This window comes from Cynoglossus semilaevis, chromosome 2, assembly GCF_000523025.1.
Source record: "Cynoglossus semilaevis isolate Cse_v1.0 chromosome 2, Cse_v1.0, whole genome shotgun sequence".
NCBI lineage: Eukaryota > Metazoa > Chordata > Actinopteri > Pleuronectiformes > Cynoglossidae > Cynoglossus > Cynoglossus semilaevis.
In genome coordinates this window covers 18,207,356-18,229,892 of record NC_024308.1, presented here as the reverse complement: position 1 = coordinate 18,229,892, position 22,537 = coordinate 18,207,356, and the positions used below count along the sequence as shown (strand labels likewise).

General features: G+C 40.5%; 2 protein-coding genes across 2 annotated transcripts in view; both read right to left on the bottom strand.

Annotated features, from left to right (window-relative positions):
- The window catches only part of LOC103399996 (methyl-CpG-binding domain protein 3-like), an 844,757-nt gene that overhangs the window by 527,050 nt on the left and 295,170 nt on the right, over positions 1-22,537 (bottom strand). The window lies entirely within an intron of this gene.
- Positions 11,529-22,537, bottom strand: part of ncanb (neurocan b) — a 114,978-nt gene continuing 103,969 nt past the window's right edge. The window contains exons 21-23 of the mRNA XM_025053770.1: positions 21,409-21,553; positions 14,772-14,954; positions 11,529-13,033 (exon numbers count right to left, since the gene is read on the bottom strand). Coding sequence (XP_024909538.1) covers positions 12,897-13,033; positions 14,772-14,954; positions 21,409-21,553 — 465 coding nt within the window. The 3' untranslated portion in view covers positions 11,529-12,896. The remainder of the gene's footprint in view (positions 13,034-14,771; positions 14,955-21,408; positions 21,554-22,537) is intronic.

The window sequence follows — 22,537 nt, the reverse complement described above, 5'->3', positions numbered from 1 at the left end:
GAATTAGCTTTACTTAGGTTCGTGCATGTATTTTAGGCTGAAAGCTGTGAAGGTAAATCTGTCTCAGGAGGATTTGTATTTGAATGCATAAAAGCAATAAATATTTTTGCATTGGTATTGATGTTTTCTTTTGTATTTAAAACCTTTCAGACTTTGCCCTCTTAGCAATTTAGTGTTTGAGTGGTAAAAGAAATGATACAAAAATACAAAAAGAATATTCGTCATGCTCAAAAACATTATCTTTCATTCAATGTCAAAACTTCACTTTCAACATCCCACTCACCTGGAATAAGCAATTGAAATAGTCTATTATGAAAAACCACTCAGCTAGTTCATAATATATTTCAAAGGCCATGAGACACTGAGGATGTGATGAATCAGAGAAAATGTTTTCACCACGGACAGTTTATTTCACCTGGTCAGAGCTTGTTCCGTCTTTTATTTGAAAATAAATATATATAATGTATTTCTTATTTCAATATTATTCTAGGCCATGTTCTTTAGAAAATATGGTCTACTTTTTAATCACAATCAAAAGAGAGACAAAGTTGAAAAATAGTCTCTCTCTAAAGTGTCTGCCAACACACATACTGGGCAATGAAACAGCCAAAAGCATGACTATCTTTATTCTCATTGCCAAAATTTGAACAATTAACTGAACATTAAACACATCTTTTGAGCTAGTCAGGGGCACAGTGAAAGAGGGCTTTTACAGCATCAGTTTTCAGCACTTGTTCATAAACAATAAAGTTTACACATTTTTTACACCACACATTAGCAAAGTAATAAATAATTTAAAACCAACATCATAAATAACAGTTGGTTTACTGTTAGACATTTCCCCTTTGGTAATTAAACTTTTATCACTTACGTCAGCTTACGACACTGATTCCGCCGGACGGCTAAAATGATCAAGCGTCACTTCCTGCGCTCGTCTCCATTCAAAGTTATGTTACAACCTACGACACACAACGGTCACAGTATAACACCGCAATATTTGTTATATCACTTTTATGTATCATCCTGTTTATGATTCCCTTACCTGTGAAGACAGTAATACACACAATGTCAGTCCTTTGGTATCGTTTCCCCCCCTTTGCTCGACGGAAGCGGTCGGACGTCTCACTCTTAATGTGGCGTCAGTTGATTGATACCTTTTTAACACAGCGCCCTCTGCCGACCAGCTACTCCAACCATTTGAGACCTTGTCAGACCTGCCAGAATAGAAATCATAGCGATGACGTCAAAACGGTAACTTACACGTCATTTAAAGTCCTTAGCTGTTTCTAATGAATTCTTTAGTTTAAATGGGGTCCAGATATTCTTTTAAATGTTTGCCTTTAAAAGCAAAATATCACAAAGCCAAGACACTGACTGGAGGTGATTCAGCATTGGCAAATTTAATATTTCAAAAGCAAATTGATCTTGTGTTTGCAGAAGTCGCAGTTTCGGCCTGGCTCGTGTGTGTTAGTGTTTTCTGGTGACAGATGAGAGGCAAATGCAATGCCAGTAGGAGTGAGTTGGTATCACACCAACACAACAGACTACGACTGTTATCTTCATCACAGCTGACAGCATGACATAAAAGTCAAGTTCAGATCTGGCTTGTTTGGTGTAAAAATGGATGCTGAGAATTTTACATGTGAGCTCAGGGGAAAACTATTTGCACATTTCTTTACATTTCTCTGTGATAAAAAGGAATGCATCATGATGTGGAGGATTAATGCTGATAATTTTATGCTCCAAGTATTTCTCCTCAGGCTCCTTGTTTTGTGCTAGTATTTGAATTCTTCCATAAAGTCACTAAATTTTACAAATACAGTTCTGTTTGATGGACTGTGACATATATATTTTATAGGATTTCACCATAAAAGTAATTGAGATGTTTCTGTATGGATTGTGACATCAACCCAGTTGAAATTCACTTTGCATGGTTTTGAGCAGCAACTGAGCAGCAAAGATGCGAATAAAACAAAACAAACAAACAAACAAAAAAAAAAACAACAGTGGGTATTTCTACAGTAATGTGTCTGCTGGTGCTTTAGCACACAGTAGGACAAAGGGGTTTGCAGTGTAAGTAGCAATTAGCATTAAAGCCACTGCACAGATGAGTAAAGGAAGCTAGTCAGAACAAACCAACACATTACACAGATGGGCAGGAGGCTAACGGCCCTGATGGGGAGGGCCTGGCATTAATAAATTATACACTTCTTTTTTTTTATAAAAGTAGAATTGAATAAGGTGACAATACAATAATGGAATACATACGCAAAGATAGAATGATGCTGCACTCACTCTGGTCTCATTCATCAGCCAATGACAGAGGTCAGGTGACAAATCACTGAAAACTTAGATAAGACATCATGGACATCAGGAATTATAGCTGTGTTCACCCTTTCTTGTACATGCACTCACACACCCGACAAACACACAGGCACACACATACCACCACATCCACAGTTGCTATGATTAAATATGTCACCTTTTTTCCATCCCTTTCCACAGCAGCCCAAGGAAAGACCATACATCACAACAGTGACGACAGTCTGATAAGAGTGCAAGCAATCAGCTGGTCACCAATGCAGTTTATATCAGTGCACATGTGTAATCCGTCCTACTGCATGGTAAAAAACACTGTGGTGGTAGAGTCTAGTTACAGTCTAGTTAAACCCCTTTGTGACGTCCACTGTGGTGGTAGAAACAGTCTAGTTAAACCCCTTTGTGACGTTGGAACAGCACTCTCAACAAAGGCTACCGAAATAAGGATGGAACTAATTCAGTCTGAAATCACTGATGCTGCTCCAGTGTAATATAAATATTTATTGAGAAATGAAAAATTTAACACTATTTTTAATGCCTTGCATAATTATAGACCTATCATTTTCTCTTAATTAAAGTTTTGCAGAGATATTTAGAGTCTTCTGGTTCCCCTGTGGGGGGTGCTATAAGCCAAGTTTAAAATCTAAAATCTATAATCTATAGGTATAGGGTACTAAAACTACAATACGTAGCATTATTATTAATATTTTAAGAACAAACCCAGAGCACTGGTGAAATAGTTCCAGTTACTATCAATCTAAAAGATCTTTTCACATGGACACAGACCATTCATCTTTTGGAGTCCAACAAGTTCACACAGAAAGGAAGAGTGATGCTGCCCTGTGTTAGGTTCAGGACCCCCCGGGGTTGTTTTTCTCATGTTTGTTTCCTTATTGCTTTTTCTCTGCATGTGTGTGTGTGACACTGGTTACAGGCATGTATAGTAAGGTCTAGGTGGTCCACACAAACCTTACTGTTTATGCCTACAATAAGTCTCACAGGGGTTGAAAAGCAAGCACCACAAGTGTCTTCTGTTTAATTTATAGTTATATAATACTTACAGTGAACTGGATTTACATTCATGAAAGTTAAAAAAATACAGTTAATTTTTTTTTATCCATTACTAGACATTTGAGCACATTTGAATCTCAGGGGTCACGACCCCAAGGTTAAGAAACAGTGCTCTGTGGCGACCCTGGAGAGAGTGCAGCAGAAGGGGTTCTTCACATGATTATTAGTGACAAAATGAACCCAAACTGCACATAATAAGTTTATTGTTTGATTTTTCTCCTGTTTAAACGAGACTTTCATTCAAAAAAGAAAAGAAAAAAAAAGCTGGATATTGTATTAAAAAGGTGGAACATCCCATTCAAACAAAAAAAAAGCTGGATATTGTGTTAAAAAGGTGGAACATCCCATTCAAACTTCCCAATTCATCAGCAAGAAAGAAGAAGAAAATGGAAAAATCTAAATATTGCGTATTACATAGAATATTTTCAACAAAGGACACCTTTGGAGAGGGTTGGAACCAAAAATAGAAACAGTGCAACGCTCTCAGAGGTTATTCTCACAGACAGACTTGTCATGACTGCAGCCATGAGCTGATTCCATATCCATACAGAAGCTCACGGGAAATTGCTTCATAAATGACTCTATTTCCCTTCACAGTCTCCCTTAATGCTTCATACACCCTGTGTGTAATTCAGCTGAAGCAGGGCGAGGCGTTCTCCACAATGAACGCAGTGGATTTGTGGAACTGGGTAATTGGCCAAATTATGAGTTCCCTTAAGTGTGGGAAAAGGAAACAGCCATCAGTGCTACATTAATCCAAAGCGTTGACCAGCTAATGGAGTGCACTGTGATGATGGTTAGCAGTATTTGGCAGGTCATATGTACAGTAGATGGTCCAGATTTAAAACCACGCGTCCTTCATGTGACCATCAGGTCCAGTCCTCGGGGCTGAGACGGTACAGAGAGTGAGTCATGCTGGCTCACTCTCTGGGCACTTCCAATGTTATTGGCTCATGATAAAAGAATCACAGGAGGTTAATGAAATAGTTGGAGACATTAATGTGTGTGTACGGTTGTTTGTTTGTGTGTGTGTGTGTGTGTGTGTGTGTGTGTAAGAAAAAGATAAAGGATCACCACAAACGCGAAGTCACAGGGAAGGGCAGAGTGAAGGAGACAACAACAAAGAGAATAGGAAGTGTGGAGGAGAGATAGGTTCATGTGAGACGGAGAAAGGAACCAAAATGAAAGCAGGGGAGATAAGAGGAAAAAGTAGAGGAAAAGTTGGCCAGAATGCAGAGTGTCGGAGGAAGTGAAAGACTCCAGGGTATCGAGCTCTGCACCCGCATGCAGAAATTGGCTGGGCAGTGAGCTGTCGTGGTCCTGCAGGGGTGATGAAGGAATTGAGTGCACACACAGCTGAACCTTATCTCACCTTAGTCACAAAAGCTGCTACTACAACACCTGCGACCCGCTCTGCACCTTCAACTTCAACAATCCAGGAATTCAGAGTGACCTCCCTGAGGTTTACTGAGCCAAAGTTTCCGGCCTTAAAAACTTTCTCTGTGATAGAGGGATAGTGGATATGATCAGAGTTTCTACAGTCAGTGTATTCAGTTTGAACCGCTGTTTGGGCTTATTTTAACGGTCTGTTCTTTAATGTTAATGAATGAAAACTAGATGGTTAATATGACACAGGCAGAGAAGACGAGACATAGAACACAACAGGGTTGTCCCAAAACCAGGTGTACAAACAGATCTGAGTACTTTCATTTAAGTATTTACATAGGTGACATGCGTATGTGTGTGTGTATAATGCATGTATAATATTAAGTATATTTTTACTCATATGAACTGAACATACGTTATATATACATTATATGTTGGGGTACTGATCAAATGAATGCAGCCCTGTGGCACAATATGATTAAATGCTTACATTATATGTTCACTACTACACAGTACAGAATTATATTTATATACATGTATATATATATATATATATATATTGATCTACCAGCACTCCCTTTACAATCTACTGGTAGACTGGATCTAATTATTGGGCAGCTCTGACATAGAGAGTTTGAACCAGAGCCTCATTAGTACAAGTTAGGGTTAGGGTAAGGTATTAAGCACATGCTATCAAGACAAATGTGATCACTTATAGTTTCATATGCAATCACTAACAACGATTTATTGTCCATTTGCCAAAAATAAAAGGTTGGAATCACAAAACTACTGGTAAAATATTGACTGGAAATATATATCAATTGATTTTTTTCTTCACTTTTTTGTATTTTTCTTTTTCGTTTTGAGACAGACTAGCAAATATTCCTACAGAAGACAAACATAAAACAGAAGTTTTGCATCAAAAAGCGCTGCCAGTTGACAACATGTGACAGAATAGCAGCATGTCCCCGCTCCGCCGAAGGCAGCTGTGCAGAACAGCACACAACAACAACAGCAAACACTGGTGAGGAACTGCCAAAACGGATCATCATTAAACAGCAGCGAGAGAGAGGGAGCGACAGCAGCTACATCTGCCCCGACTTTGGTAACACCAATCATCAATCTGTTACTTTTCAGTGCCTTTTTCATCAACAGGTGAGCTCGGCTACGTCGATTCACGTAGTATTGCAGTAACTGTACGCAAATACCTCCATCCATTAGGATTGGCTCTATGTAGTTCAGACAGAGGCCTGTCTTTAAAAATGTCAGTCAGTGTCATCCCACTACCACACTGTGTGGAAACAACCGGCAGAGCAGAGAATGAAGGCACTGGTGTGTGAATGACCAGATTCACACTGAGCTCTGTGGTGGCTCTGCTCGCTCTCTCACACACTTTAACACACACACACACAATAATGAATGATATTTATTCACTATAAATGGAGCTGTTAGTGAGTTTGTTGATGCGTTGCCATCTGCAGCCATAATTAGGACGAGTGTGTGAACGCAGCGTTACGGATGAAGAGATTCAGCAACCTGCCAAAAAAAAAATAAAAAAAATAATACGAGGCAGATTTAAAGTGAGTTGTGTTGTCTTTCACTGCCGACTGCATTAGCTGGAGGACGTGCCCTTGGCAGAAATACACCCTTGTTGCTCTCTTGCTTCTGCGGCATTTATCCACAGAGATTACATTAATAAAATAAAATAAAAACCCAAATAAACAAACCTCAAATGAAAGAAATACATGAATCAAATAACTCTGTTAGCAGCTCTAACATCTGGGGAGCTTAGAATAAATATGCAATTGGCTGCTGTCAAAATAAAAAAACATACTTTAAGGGTTAAGAACTGCTGTAATCCTTGCAAATTGTGAGAAATAAATAGACTTAAATTGTTGCAATAAAAAAAAGCAAACATGCAAACACACTATAAACTGTGTTTTAAGTTCTAGGATTAATATATATATATTTATAAATTCTTTTTTATAAGGCAGCTGTGGGTGTGTATTATTATTATAGTGGTATTGTGTGGGTTTTTTGCCTCCAGTCTTCCACAGCTCCTAGAATGAGTAGGAGAGTTCTTGACCTAAGATGCTAATTCCTTGTTGCTTTAACTTAGCAACACCACAAGGAGAAAACACTGGATAGCAGCTGACGTCCCTATGGATTCTCCATGTCAGTCACATGAGCCCGGGAGCAACTGGTGAACTCAGATATAATGAAGAGTCTGTTCCACAGCTGTAATTATTCTCTCATTGCTCATTTAACATCTATCACATCCTGTTGCGGGGCTTGTCATTTCCCTGGACTGTAGATGATCCATTCTGCAGGTTCACGCTGATCTGCGGTGGATTCAGTGTCAGAGAGTGTCGTATCGGTGACTGCTTTAAATGTTAAAGAACAGGAAAGAGCTGAAGGTCGTTTGACTTTGGAGAGGAGTCCAATGAGGAGCAGCTTTAATGAACACTGCTTAAGAATAATAAAAATAGACATTCCTTAATATGAACTTGAGCAGAACGACAAATAAAAAACTTTTGATGCACAAGATTATGTATTTTCACCACGACGCTAAAGAGATGTCCTTCACTCGGTCGGGGAGACTTGAAACACCTGGTCCCAGAACAGATTATGGTAAAGAGCGGGGACTATCTGAGGTTATCTCTAACACACAAGCCTCCAGTGAGATAAGAAAAACCAGAGGAATGGTTCTGGCCAGTGTTAGGCCATCACAGAATCAGGTTCCGTGACTTTAACACTGAGGAGTGATTTATGAAGTGAAGCTGAAGTGATTTCCTTCATCTCACGTCGTATACAGCAAAGTTCCCAGATTAACCCAATGACCTGCATGTCTGCTGGAGAGGACCGGGTTTCTTCCATTTTGGCAGTGGAGAGTTTTCATATCCTATGTAATATAATAATGAGGGATGTCTGATAATATTGGACGCCTGATATTAGCATATTATGTAATATCTGTAATGATTATCGTTTTTTCCGCCGATAATGAAAACCGATAACGCAGTGCCTGAGTTTCACCAGATGATGTGTGCCATAAAAATAGTTTTGGGGATAAACGGCTGGCTATTAAAGTGAAAGTCCATAGATGGTAGCATTGTAGCTAATTTAATTAATCTCACACGCATACAGTGGTTTGTACAGATAAATAAATAAATATTACCAGGCCGATATCGGTATCGGTGGATATCGGAATCGGACATTAAGTCTTTGGACAACATGGACACAATATCAGACATCCCTAGTAACGATGCTCGAACTGTCCTTTCCACTTCCTTATTATCATGTTGCCGTTGATGTAAATTATAAATTAGTCACATAAAGGATCCAAACAAAGTTTTTTTTAATGACAAATCGTAAAGAATATAATACAATGACAGAACTCGAATTTCTAAGAACCCACATCAATCTATCGAACTAAACATTTGTGGACCACAGTCACACAGCCACGCGGAGGAACAGAGTTACCCTGTGTCTGCGGCACAAACACACTGGGCGATGAGAACGTGTTGTCGTCCTTGTGTGTTTGAAGGACACGGACGTCTAAGGAGTGGCTCTACACAGGCTGAGTGAACACGGTCCAGAGAAAAACACAGGTAGAGTTTAAAATAAGAGTGAGAGAGAGAGAAAACAAAACCCCCTTCACAGTATTTACATCACAGAGAGACGAGGGACTGTTTATTGGTTTCTGCTCTGCTTCGTGTTTCTTCATTTCTCCTCCCCGCTGTAACATGGCTCCTCTCATCTATCCATCAATAGATCCCAACAGAAAACAGACCAGATCCATGACAATGAGAAATGATCTCAACTTGCTATCAGATACTGAGGTGACATGTACAAATACCAGGTGTATTTTTTGACTCCACATGCCGACTGCTAATGAAGCGATGCAGCGAACTACAGGTTCTGGTGGCCAACGTGGTACACAAACAATATGTGAGCAGAACCAGTTACAGAAGAAGAGAGCTGTAAACAACCCAAGTGTGTTTTTGAAAAAAACAAACAAAATCCAGCGGTCAGCTGACGCTAATGTTCAGTCAATGTCATTGACGGACGTAATAAGAACCACAGACAGACATCCTAATCATTCAATCAATAGTCTGACTGCGTGCCTCCAGGGACAGCAGCCACTGTCACTTCACTTAGGCTGTCATTGCTGAGTACTGAGTACTGCAGTAAAACACAGATCGGGCAAATGACTGAGTTTGGTGTTCAGGTTTTCACCACTTCACTCACTCAGAGGTAATGAATAACGAGACAAATATCTGCAGTGGTTTGTTGGTACAGTTGGGCTTGAATACACTGTATATCACATTTGTTGAAGTACTCGTTAGTTCATTTCTTGCTGTACATGCAGGAAACTAATGTTTTGGACGTTTCAGTTTCACTGTTTTCTACACAACGCCAGAAGTCGGCGCCATTAAATCAATGGTTCTTAAAGTGAGGGGCAGGGGTCACAGGAAAGAAAGAGAAAATACAAATTCAAAACGAACAGGATTTACAAACAATAAGTGTAATGTTAAAGTATTCAATAAGCATAACACACTTTTTCCAGGCTCACGATTCTTCGTCATCACTCTTTCGTTGTTTACATGTCGGCCATGTGAACAGAAATTCAAGACTTAAACCTCAGCTCAACAAAAACTTGAAAAGGAGAGAAGACAAACAAGACGACTAAACAGAAAAATTCACAAATTTCTATCACAGCAGCCATTTCTATGATGGACAGACCAACCAAAATGAACTTTTTATGAAAAAAACAAAACAACCTTATTTTTGCACAATTAAGTTTTTTTTAAACAAATCACTCATTCTTAAAAGAAAATTAAAGAATAATGTTTTTTTAAACAAATCACTCATTCTTAACACTTCAAAATTTGAAATACAAAATATAGTGGCTTTGGCAGTTTTTTTCTTGTATTAAAACGACTGAATCATGGAGCAGCCAAACTGCCTCGAACACAGACAACACCCAGTCTCTGATTCACATCAGTGGACGCACTTCCATCACTACAAATTCCGTGCAACCTTCTGCTGCCACCGTAACTGCTCAGAAGGAGCGCAATCAAGCACTCGGAGCAACAGGAGAACAGAGGCGCCGCCTGGCTGTAAATCTCATCTGGGCCGAGTCTTCAGCAGAGAGCAGTGAGTACGAGAAATCTCTGAGTCACCGAGACTGACTGAGATAAGTGTCCTAGCTGAAAAGGAGCATGATACTGCGGCCAGGGCAGACGGACGCTTCAGATAAGACAAATTGGAATTAGGGCTTCATTACTGCACCATACAGACATGTTCTTCCATGATGACATCATCAAGAACAACACTGTGTTTGGAAAAAAAGGGGACCAGTTACTGTGGACCAGTAACACCAGGCCATCATTGAAGGATCATTATATTTTCAAAATAAAACATCTTTATTCTGTTAGTATCAGAGTCTGAATCATCTTTTGTTTCGAAACATTGACAGATTATCTTTGAATGAAGAACGTAAAGGGATATGACTGGATTCTTTTGGAATGAAGTCAATTAGTAAAACTGAAGTACATTTTCTCACTGTGGCCTGGTACCAAATGACCTACGTACCAGCACCGGTCCCTGGACCGGAGGTTGAGAAACCTAGGAGAGAAAATGTTTCATAAACTTGACAAGCTGCTTTCTCAGTTGTCCGTTAAAGCATCAGTTTTGAGAACTGAAAAACAAAATTTGTCTTAAGTCCTGGTGCGTTTGAAAACTTTAGCTTTAGGTTCTACACATTCTAGGTCTATTTCTGCAAAATGTAAGTGGGTTCTCTTACTCACCCCACACATTTTTTTTTAAACTTTTTGTGACATGTTGGTGACACTTACACAAGTGCAATTCACATGGAGGCGGTGAAGGTGATGGAACAGCTTGGGCTTGACATTGGTGACAGCAGGCTGGGCCTCCTGTGGCCCCTCGGTTCATTCCTTGGGCCGTCCATCAAGCTAAACATTCCCTTGTCATTGCAGCTCTGAGGTTCTGAAGATAACACAACTTTGTTCATTACGTATGCGGTAGATTAATTAAACTGATACTGAGGTATTGGGATCCCCCGTCTCTCGGAGCTTAAGAGCGGTGTCATTGACGAGTTGAGAGGAGCCAAACAAAGAGCAAGAATGATTTAATTGGGCATCAGTTGATTTTTATCCCTGTGGCTTCATGGGACGGAATTTGATTTTGGAGCAAAAGGGAGATGACTTAGCTTAAACAACTAAAGCTAAAAAGACCCAACAGAAAACCACAGGTGAAAAATAAACACAACAAACTGAAGAATCAAAGAGGATAAAGGTGCTGGAGTCAGTGTTTACTTCATAATCCTAAGAGTGCCCCCCCCCCCACCACCCCCAGCGCTGGAGAGAAGACTAGCTGTTGTGTTTATCTCTATGAAACCCGACGTGCAATGGGAACAAGGTGAGGAGCGAGGGGCTCTGAGTCCACAGAGACGCGCTCCACCTCCGTAACGGAGGAGAATATCTCCACCTCGCTCCTCCGTCAGAGTCCTCTGGGACCGTGACCAGTGTCAGACACACAGAACACACACTCTCACACACACCAACAGCAAAAAAACCCACCGACTCTGAACACTGATCTGGGGTCAGGCTCATGTTTTCCTTCAGATACAGTTCTAATGATCGGTCAATGGTTAAAAGTTAACATATCAAACATTAAGTGCTAAATAATAAAGTCGAGAACTAAAAGAAACACACAAGTAAACACTCTCACACGAAAAAGAATCATTTATAACATTGTCATCGTCCGTTAATATCAAAATGTTCGGTAACCGTTCCAGTAGTAACTGGTTAGACGTCAGTTCCGACAGCAGGCCACAAACATGCTACAGCTAGAGTTAAAACAGCTCTATATCTACTGATTGTGTAGACTAGAATTAGGTAGCACAACAGGAGAATGGAAGGGGGGTGGGAGGGGCTTCATATTTTTCCATATAAAATATGAACGAAAAAGAAAAATTACCCTGACCTCAAAAATGTTGTTTTGTGCAAGAAATGTCTTAAGGCGATTGCCTCAAAATTCATAATGGGTTCGGAGCCCAAACATCTACATTTTGGGCTTGTTGTATGTCACGCCGGTCAAAAATAAATCGTCCCCAAGAATCAGGCTAATTATTTCAAAACGAGAAGCTAAACACAGAACTTTCCTTTACTGCATGGTCTTCATTGATCCACAGTGCACGTTTTTCCAGCAGCATAAATAATTAGAGATGTGAGGACGCTGCAGTGAGATGAGACCAACCAACATCAAACATTCAAATTAACCCCAACATTAACAGACTAACACAACAGCAGATGGACGGGATTGATGACGAAAGTAGAGTGAGATTTAACACGCCGTTTATCTTCCTGTGGGGATTTAGTGTGTGAACTAAAAACTGCCACACACTGAATGTAACGTTCAACATAAACAACATATCAGTAGATTACAGGAAATAAAAAAAGGAAATCAGCATCACGCCATCCTGACACAAGACGCTGCCGAACGCCATTTCAAGATTTATGTGTCGAAAAAACAGCGAAATCAAAGCAGCGGCACAAAGAAGGAAACAACCTAGTGTGTGTTCGACAGACGGAGTCCAAAATCAACATCAACAGTTTCTCCCGTTACACACACTGTATAAATCACCCTTCTCCAAAGTGGGTTAGCGCTGGATGTCAACATTTTTCTCGCCCAAAAACAGGTCAATAAAGCCCTGTGTTTTAGGTCACGGCTGGAGCTTCAATGGGAGAGCAAGTGGGTCGAGTAAAAGAGGTAAAGATAAGACGGCAACATTGAGAGAAGAAAGTCAAAAAAGAGTATAAAGGGCGTCACTTCTGTCCTGGTGGAGCCAGGCTGCCCTTGGACGGGCTTCAGACCGGACTATGATACATTCTGACTCGGAGCCAGCTTCAGGGCAGAGGGTAGGACGGTGCAGGGGGTGGGTGAGTGGGAGTGGTGGGGGGAGTCTTTGATAAAGAGTTTTGAGCTGCGGGGTCATAAAGTATTGTTGGGAAAGAAAGAAAATAAACAAACTAAGGTTAGAAAAAGAAGAAAAAGAACGGGGAGCGGGGGGTTGGAGGATTTATTTTTGTTTTGGTTCAGAAGTGGCCGTGGTTGTGGCCCTGACCAGACTCTCTCCCGTGGTGGCCTCCATCTCTGTGACCGTGCCTCTTGTGCTTCCTGCATTCCCTTCTGCCCTTGTGGTGGTGACGACGGGAACGATGAGCTCGCCGGGCTGGGTGTGGAGAGACGGAGGAAAGATCACAAGAGCAAATTAATTCAAACCATTAGTTATTTATACGTACAATGAAAATTATTAATAACCGTTTTTTCCACCTTCCGGGCCTCGATCCCTGCACCTGTGAATTTACTTTGTTTCTTTATATTGCAAGTCACTGTAAAGCAGGGATCCCCCTGGTGGCGCTGATAATCTTGATGAACAGGAATTGAAGAAAAAGATCTTCTCCCACAGCTCTGAGATTCTCTGTCTCGTCACTTATACTTTACTCTCAGATGCTGATAATCTTGACGAACAGGACAGCTCTGAGAGTCTCGTCACTTATACTTTACTCTCAGATCTCAGATCTCACTCAAGTCTGCTGTTTGATTTTCTTGGTCATTTGATGGTGAAAAATAAAAGCCATCATCGTTATTATTGCTTTTTTTCTGACAAACGCGAGCCAGTTTAAACAAAAATAAGTCAAGATTTGTCGAGGAAGTACGATCGGTGACAACGAGCTTCAACATTTCAAAGTTGACTGTGAGAATATCAACCATCAAGGATTATACACTTTGACTCCGTTCAATTTTGACGTGTTCTGGTAGAAAGATTTAACGTTGGATTAGACAAAACCACATGTGGAGACTTGATGTTCTGTAACAACGATGGAATGAACGGTGCTCATCAGAACATTTTTGACAGATCGTTGTCGAAGAGGAAGAAGGTGAAAATCTCCACATTTCCTTTGTTGCTGTTTCCACAGTTTCCTCTGCACTCTGGGAATCTGTTTTATCTCACATCCACTTCACTGGCTGCCTTTGGCAACAGCACGCTAAGCTCGCCACCCACTCACTGCCTCAATAAAAGCCTGTTTCTGGACTCCATAGTCGGATCATCTTACACTGTGCCGTTCTGGATTTTGCCAACAAGAAACTTTCATGTGAGTGATAATAACGCCCACGTTTTTAAAAACAAAACTGTCAGATTGTGTCTTTGTTTTCCTGCTGTTTTTAGGGTTAATCAGTGTCATCACCCTCCACTGTGTCCTTTGATCACCTGTTCATCAGTCTCACTGGTGCCACCTGGTGGCCGGGGTATATACCCCCTCTCCCTCTCTTTGTCTTTGTGGGACCATCAGTGTTTGTCTTCGTTCCTGCGTGTCCCTGTTCTGAGTTTCAGGCTCTGAGTTTTCCTGTGACTTTTTGTCTTTTTTTTTGGACTTTGAAAATAAAAACTCTTCATCTGTGACAGTAACCACTGGACTTAGTTATATACAGTACAGTACAGTACAGTACAGTACAATCAAAGCGACTGTTACATTTCAAACTTGAATGTTTTGTCTTTTTTTGTCTTTTTATTCACAAATTATACTCTGTATGTTGGTTATTCTCACGTGGTTGTACATTTTCTCGTTTTCTGTTCCTAGTTCAAACAGCTCTTGTATTCCACTGATGGTTAACCCACTGCTAGAACTTTGTCTGAAGCAGATCCCCCCCCAAAGCAGTGAGCACTTCAGAGGAGACTAAATTAAAGCCCAGGGGACTTCATTTAGTCCACGGCCACAGATACGTCTCGCCTGAGATTATTAATAATGAGAGGAAGGATGGGAATGAATGGACTAAGTGACAGGAGCTGCTGTGGTTAATATAAAAAGGTCCACCATTTCTGACCAAGGTTAATGATTGTGGTGAAAAGGATTAGTTCCTCGTTCAAATACTGCTGGTGTCTCTTTACCTCCTGCGGTGAAACTTACATTTTATGCAGATGATTTTGGGTTTCTCCCACTTTCCATTAGCGCGACACTTTGCAGTCGGCATGTGGCGTTGCAGGAAACCATCGGCGCACTGGTAACGCGCCACGGAGTGGATGTCGTAATGGGAGCGCCTCCGGCCAATCAGGAAGGCGTTGTCCACAGAGGGAGGGGCCCCGCAGAGCACTGTAAGAGAAGATGGACACAGAAAAAAACCCTGACATTGTCTCTTTATGCTCTATAGTTCTCCCCAAAGGGATTCAGGCCAGAGATTACCAGCAGGCACACGGGGCCGTGGGCTGCACAATTTGTTCAGGACTTGAACCTAAAATCCTCCGATAACAAGCCCTGTCCTCTAACCACTAAGCCACATACCGCTTAGATGGAAAGATCACATAAGGAGATTTGACTTTTAAGCCAGTGTCAGTTCATACTTTGAAAACAGATGTGGTTTCTGCTGGCTGCGACGGTACAGACAGAGAAAGAACATTTCGCCGAGACATTCCTCACCTCCTGATTCAGTGCTGCTAAATCAACGTCATTTTAACATAATTGACAATACATTAATCGAATTAAGCGAACGTAATTCAAATGTATACATTTATAAACATATATCCTCATTAAGACGCCTAAACTAGTTGCCACCTTTTTTAACCACCATTTTGTAGTAATTACTGACTACTCTTTACCTTGACGGGGTCTAAGGATTACTCAAAGCACCTGAGCAGCACCTTTTGTTGGGATGTTGTTGGATATTGTAACTCCCCTGACGCTGATGTGTTTGGAGATTGGCAGATGTTTTTCTACTGATGAATGATTTGGACAGAAACATCTTCTCGTTGCCAGACGGCTTCCTTTGAGTCCTTTGCACCGACAGGACAAGAAGTCTGGACACAAACCTACTGAAGAAAGCTGTCAGTCCTAATTGGAAGTTCGATTTTACGGTTCAGACTTTCATTCGTTTAATGAATGCGGGCTCAGATGGCTGGACTTTGTCTAATCCACAGTACAGTATGTGATCCTGGCTTTCACTAGACTGGCCCTTTTTGTGCATGTCATCATGAAGAAACACAATGTAAACAAATGAGGTCCCCTTGACATCACAAATATTATTGTGAACTGTCAAGTCTCATATGTACTGCATCGGAATATAATCCATTTTGAGTAGTTTTTCAAATCGCCTTAAAACATCTTGGAAAAGTCACACAGACAGCAGAAATCTGGATTGCACGTCTGGAAGACAACGTGTCTGTCAGTGTGACTGAGTAGGCAGCTGTCAAAGTTAGATGGTATTCTGGAGAAGAAGAAAAAAAAACTCTACACAAGTAAGATGGGGACAGGACTGAGACTGGAGAGAGAGACAAAGAGAGAGAGAGAGAGACTCCAACAAACACGCCTCAGGCAATTTGATTTAAAACCCTAATATGGGTTGGCCAGCCTCCTTACACTGGAGTTAACATAATAATAATAATAATAATAATAATAACAACAACAATAATAATAATAATAATATTATTAATTATTATTATTATTATTATTATTATGATTTCATAATAAAGTAATACTTATTCATTTTACTTGTCTTGTCAAATGTTACTGCTCTTTAAATAAATAATGGCCGAGCATCATACCAACTATGGTAAGTTCATTGGTTTATTTAAACAACCAGAGTCCCTTCACAAAACGACTAGCATGTCGAGACAGTAGCCACCTGGGTCAACAAATCAATTCCTCCTTTTGTCCTTGTTAACTGGGACAAGGACAGCAGACAAATGACCATGGCGTCGCTCGAATGGAAACATTCACCTACAGGCAAGTACTCTGCATTTAAATATTCTTCATAAATATGTCAGCACTACAGTTGTCCATTCATCCATCTATACATTTGATAAGATGTTCAGTGGTTATTACAGCACTGTGAGGCCAACCGTCCAACAGAGTATGAGCTAGGGATGGCTCGATCTAATACTCAGGATCGGTATCGGTAATAATTTCAGGATCGGACATTGAAAACAACAACTATAGCCCTGTCTGATCTGAGACCAAAGCCCAAAGGTTCAGCTTAACTTTGCACGATAGACCACGAACAGGGACACTACCGCCCCAGCAGGAGAAAAGAAGGTATCGGATTGATATCGATATTGGCAGATACTCCAGATACTACACGGTCATACATGATTAAACTGTTCTATCGTTTAATCTGTTAAACTGCCAGTACACAATCCTGACCATCTCACCTACCGTATAAGAAATGTTCTCTGAACTCCACGGCCAATTCCGGTCAGCTATCAGCTTATGTTTACAGTCCGTCTTCATTTGCTTGTCCAAATAGCTCTTTAATTTTTATTAAGGGGCACGGATGTCATTAACTCTGACGAGAGGTTTAAAGACACATTTAAAGTTTAATGTGTTGTGGAAAGAAGGAAAGGGCATTAAGCTTCTCTCCTCCTCACTGAGGAGAAAAGAACCTGACCTACACAAATAGAGGGTTAAATGGTGGCTGACCGTCAGTCCTCACCTGTGAATGCTGCTGAATGATTTCTTATCACAGGACCAAACCCAGTCAGGGTCTACTGAGGTTTGGACTAGAGAAAATGTCAGGGAACTCAAGATGTTTTTTGGGGAACAAAGGCTTGAAAAAGGACAAGCTCTGTCGAACTGAGGGCGTTTTACACAGCAGCAGAGCCCTCACTGTATATTTCAATATCAGTGCAAGAATGAAATGCAAGTGAGTAATGAATTAGTTTTGTCATTAGTCATCAACATTGTATCTAAACTGTTTCCTACGCTCCTTAAATGCCTCCTGTCATTTCTCTGGTGTCTGATTAAGAGCCTCTCTGTTGTGATAAATATGCTTTGCTCAAACGACCGTCGTCCGTGCAGCAGAGTTGGCTGACCAAAGCTATTCTGCTAAAGGGCTTCTAAAAAAATTGCTTATCTATAACGCCAAAGATTTATTGCGTACCTCACATATGAAAAAAGAAAAACATTCCTTGTTATTAATTCATAACATTGTGAGATAGAGCTCTACCAGATAATTCATTACTTTATCATAGCTTTTCCATTCAGAGTTGTTGGCAGCAGCACAGTCCAACAGGAGCAAACACTCTGCTGAGTGATTAGTCAGTTTCTGAACTGAGACACAACAGACAACCTGGGAAAACTGAAGATCGCGCTTGACTCGTAGATTTATTACAACCTTTAAAACCTTTTGACCTTGAGGCCCAGTTTTGATAGTGCAAAAAGGCCCGGGGTCCATTCAATATTAGATTTAATGAAGTCATGACTGTACCTACGCAAAAAAAAAAAAAAAGTCTTTGGGCTAGAGTTCCATACTTTTTGCTGGAGCTAGCATTAGGAAGAAGACAGTTTTGAAAGACAAATGATTGTCATTACTTTGGAGATCCCGGAGAGAATTGTTAAAGTGAGTGATAAGTCTGCTCACTCTTCATCATCCAAGGAGGAATAAAAGAAAAAATCCCCTTTTAATTCCCAGGAGGTTTACTGTACAACCACAAGGTTGGACTTTGGTCACTTTTTGAGGTTAAAGTTGATTTTCAAGATGCAATTTTATAGTCTAAATATTTCTTAAATCCTGACCTTCATCTCTGATATTTTCAAAATAAAATCTTAACAGAGGCAGTGTCTCTCTACTGTTACTATCAAATAAAGCAGAACTTGTTTGGTTTCATTACAGGAGTGTGACACAGAAACATGGGCACAACTGTCTGTCAGTTTGTTAGTACCTGTGTACTGCACAGGTGTGTTCACACCGCACTGCCTTTTTAACACTTCATTTGAACACGCACTTCAGAAACAACAGGGCTATTTGTATTCCCGAGCTGTTCCATCACCAACCAACACATGAAGTGGCGGTGTGTGTGTCATTTCCTGAAGTGCTCTGAGAGCGAGGTGAGAACGGCATACAGAACAGATCTGTCTCTCAGCACACATAACAATCCGACGACAGCACGTCGCAGGTTCTCTTTATTAACGGTTAGGAGATGTTATTATTAGGTTATGTTTCCTTTCCTTATGTGCTGCATTTCTGCTAAAGATTGGTGAACAAAGACATTGTCCATCAAATGATCAGACATCAATAGATTAGTAGATAAATAGATCATTTCCTAAAATCACCACTTGGACAAAAAGTTTGTAAAATGCATGGACTTTTCATTTGGGTCTCATCATACACAACCATTCATCCATCCATTGTCCTGCGTGTTCCAATGCAAGATTTTTCATTATTATTATTTTTGGTTGGGGTGACTGTAATATTGTCAATGGATGGATTATTATTTAAGCTTGTAGATAGTCAGTGAAAAAAAGGTTGGTGACCTCTGATTTAGTGTCCAGTCAACCAATTTCCCTATTGGTTCCCCCTAGTGGTTTCATGGAGTAGCGGTTATTAAACCTGCTAACACATCTTGTGTACATGTACATGCAGAAAAAAAAAAAAATTGCTGTTAACAGGCTGCCCCTAGCAAGCGCCAAGCATGTGGTTCTTGGGGGAATCAAACCCACATCTCTCAGCTTCCGAGGCAGGTGTGCTAACTGCTACACTATGGAGCTGACTAGGCACATACGCAGCACGGAGCTGCCATACAACACAGAGATCAGAGCATACGTTACATGGGACAATATGAAAGTGACAGGAGTCTGAGGTGGAATCAAGGAACACAGGAGGAGATGAAAAGCGGCTGGTAATTGGACCTGACTGATTAAGGTCAAAGGTGAGTGCGGCGACGGGGACCAGCGACAGCTCGCATCAGAGGTGCTGCAACACGTTGCCTGTGAGGGAAACACCTTTTTTTTATAACAGGAACAGAGCAGGATGTGCCAAGTGCTGTGTTACTCTCCTGACAACGTGCAAGAACGTTCTAAACTCTACCTTCGTGCCCCCGGATGACAAACAATCTGCTAAAACTTTGGTAATTTGCATAAATAAATAATGACCTTCTGTTGTTCCTCCAAGTTGTTCACTTTTTAATGCTATTGAATATTAAAGCATGGAAAAGTAATGGCGTACAAGCTGTTTAATGTGAAATTCAGTTTGAACAGACCAAGCAAGTCGGGGTCACATGGGTCACAGGTCCTGACCCTTACAGTGGTGATTAGGGTTTTTTAGGAATTTTGTCCGCTGTTCAGTCAGTCCCTAAAAAAGGCTAAATAACACTGACTAAATTACTGACCAGTAAAACAATACCTGGCCAGGTCATTATTAGGGTTTAACATATGGCCTGTGGGCCAAAATCGGCCCACTAGGGGGGTTCAATCTGGCCCACTAAACAAATTTTGAAAATAAAAAAAAAATGCAAAAACACTTCATGTTTGTGATGTTTGTCAAATTATATTTCATTTAATGTGAAGATTTTCTAATGAACTTGTATAAAAACAAAGGCATATAGCATGTGCTCGTCCTTACTTAGCATTTAGTGGACCGTTAGCGTCCCTCCTACTTTCTTCCCACTCTCTGTTCAAAAATAAAAGCCATGGAATTAAAAGAGCAGAGAAGTGTGTTTACAAAATATATCAACTGCTGACAAAGCTAACAGAAACAGAACCTGACCAGTGTGCTGTAGAAATGTAAAATTAAGTGTGATTATTTTATCTCACCCTCCAAGCATAATTCTCAGAGACAAACACGAGTCTGTAACAGAGAGCGTTGGTAATGTTTTACTCGATTCTCTCATTTACCATTAGCCTTGCAGTCATGTTGCTGTAAAATTAGGGTCGTTCTTCTTGACCCCCTCACACTGTACGTCCTGTCAGAATCTCTGAAACTGATAATGAGATTCAAAGGGTCACTTTATATTATTTGTATCTAACTTCATTATACTTTCTGGCAACTCTTTGGGGGAAAGTTATAAAATCTCACAATAAAATGCAAAAGACATTTAGAGCCACCGTAGAAATATCTGCCCTCAATCTGGGACAAAAAAAAAATCGTTCTTTTCTTTTCAAGTTGAAGTGGAATATAAAATGACTTCCTGAACCTTTAAATATAGTCAAATTCACATTCTGTGTGGTCGGCATTCTGCAACCACCACACAAGGAGTAGCCCTCCATGGATTTGCTTTAATCTTGTTAAGCTGAAAATAACTGGATATAAAAGGAACTCTTGACTTAAAAATGCCAGGGCCCTTTGTTGCAGGTCATTCAGAAGAGGAAAGGATTATAATGAAAAAAAAGGGTTGAGGGTTGTGAGGTCGAGGATGAGGAAGGATGAAGGTCTACCCTAAAGGGTTAAAGTGTGAGACTCTGAAGTAGCCGCGCTGATTGAAGAGCCTCACTACAGAGAGACATTCAGTCATCGTGCAGGTGCACATGCCATCGTTCTCTCTTGCTGCTTTGCATAAAACATCCCCTAAGTACATAACACCCTGATACTTTGCAATTTCCTCTTAAATTCACAGTAATGAGCTGACAGCAGAGCAAGGATTTTTTTTCCCCTCAGTTTTGCCCTTTTCCACACGCCGCCTCGGCTCGGTTCTGTCCTACTTGTCGCTGCCCCCGTTTTCAAATCTCACGTCTCCCACTGTATTACATGCGTTGTGTTGCACTCTCCGCCTGCTTATGTTAATAACCCGGCTGTACACGCGGCAGCACTCTCTCTGCCTAACCCTGTTGTGTCTCCTACCTGTTCCCTTCTTGCAGACGTAGGGCAGGTTGTAGTTACAGGGTACATCGTTCCATTTGCTGTTCTCGTGGGAGATCATCACCACACAGTCCTCTCCGCCCGCAAAGAAGTTATCCGGCTGGTTTTCACGCCAGTTCTCATATTGCTATGAACAGAAAGTGTCACTGTTAGATTTAAATATATATTATATATATATAAACAGCTGTTCACAACACTTTATTCATTTCTTTTTTTTAAGGATTGCTGCTGCTCACACTAGAGCAGAGAGTTTTTCACTCCAGTCTTTAGTCTTTGAATCAATAAGACAATTCTGCGCAGAAACATCTGTGCAGAAAATGACTCACTTGGCCCATTTTTCACTTTTGTTTTTTTCCATCTCCTTGACTCTTTGATTGTTGCAGTGTTTTATATAATTGTGCAAAATGAGTGCAAAGGGAAACTAACTAGAACCTGTTACTCTAGATCAGGGGTGTCAAACTCATTCTGTTTCACGGGCCGCATACAACGTGATTAGATGCCAGGTGGGCCGGACCAGTACAAACGTAACATAATTAACTATAATTAACAATGGTTTTCCTCTGTGTTTTCATAAAAAGAAGTATATTGGTTATTTATTAATCTTAATTAATTTGTAACAAAATATAATTTTACAAAAAAAATTATGCTCTAAACATGAAGTATTTTTTTTTATTTTCAAAATTCATCAAGTGGGCCAGATTGAACTACCTAGCGGGCCGGTTTTGGCCCCCGGGCCGTATGTTAGAACCTGTTACTCTAGATAATTATGGATCCACCAAATCAGGTTCACATGTTCCGAGTATTAATAATGAACACGTGGATTTGTTGGAATTCTTTTAATCTACAAATGCAATTACACTTCTAAAAAAAAAAAGAAAAAAAAACATTCCTTAAACCTCTGTGGCTCCAGATGTTTGATTTTCTGTTCCATGATATTTTTGAACAGGTCACAGATCTGACCTTCAGACAGGTAAGCACCAGATTCCACAGCTGCTATTTAACTTGGATTGTCATTTTTTTTATCATCTCAATCCATGGACTCCAACATATGTTGTGTTCCACATTTTAAAGGATGGCTTTGAGTGATGCGTGCATGGATACACCTGCAGTG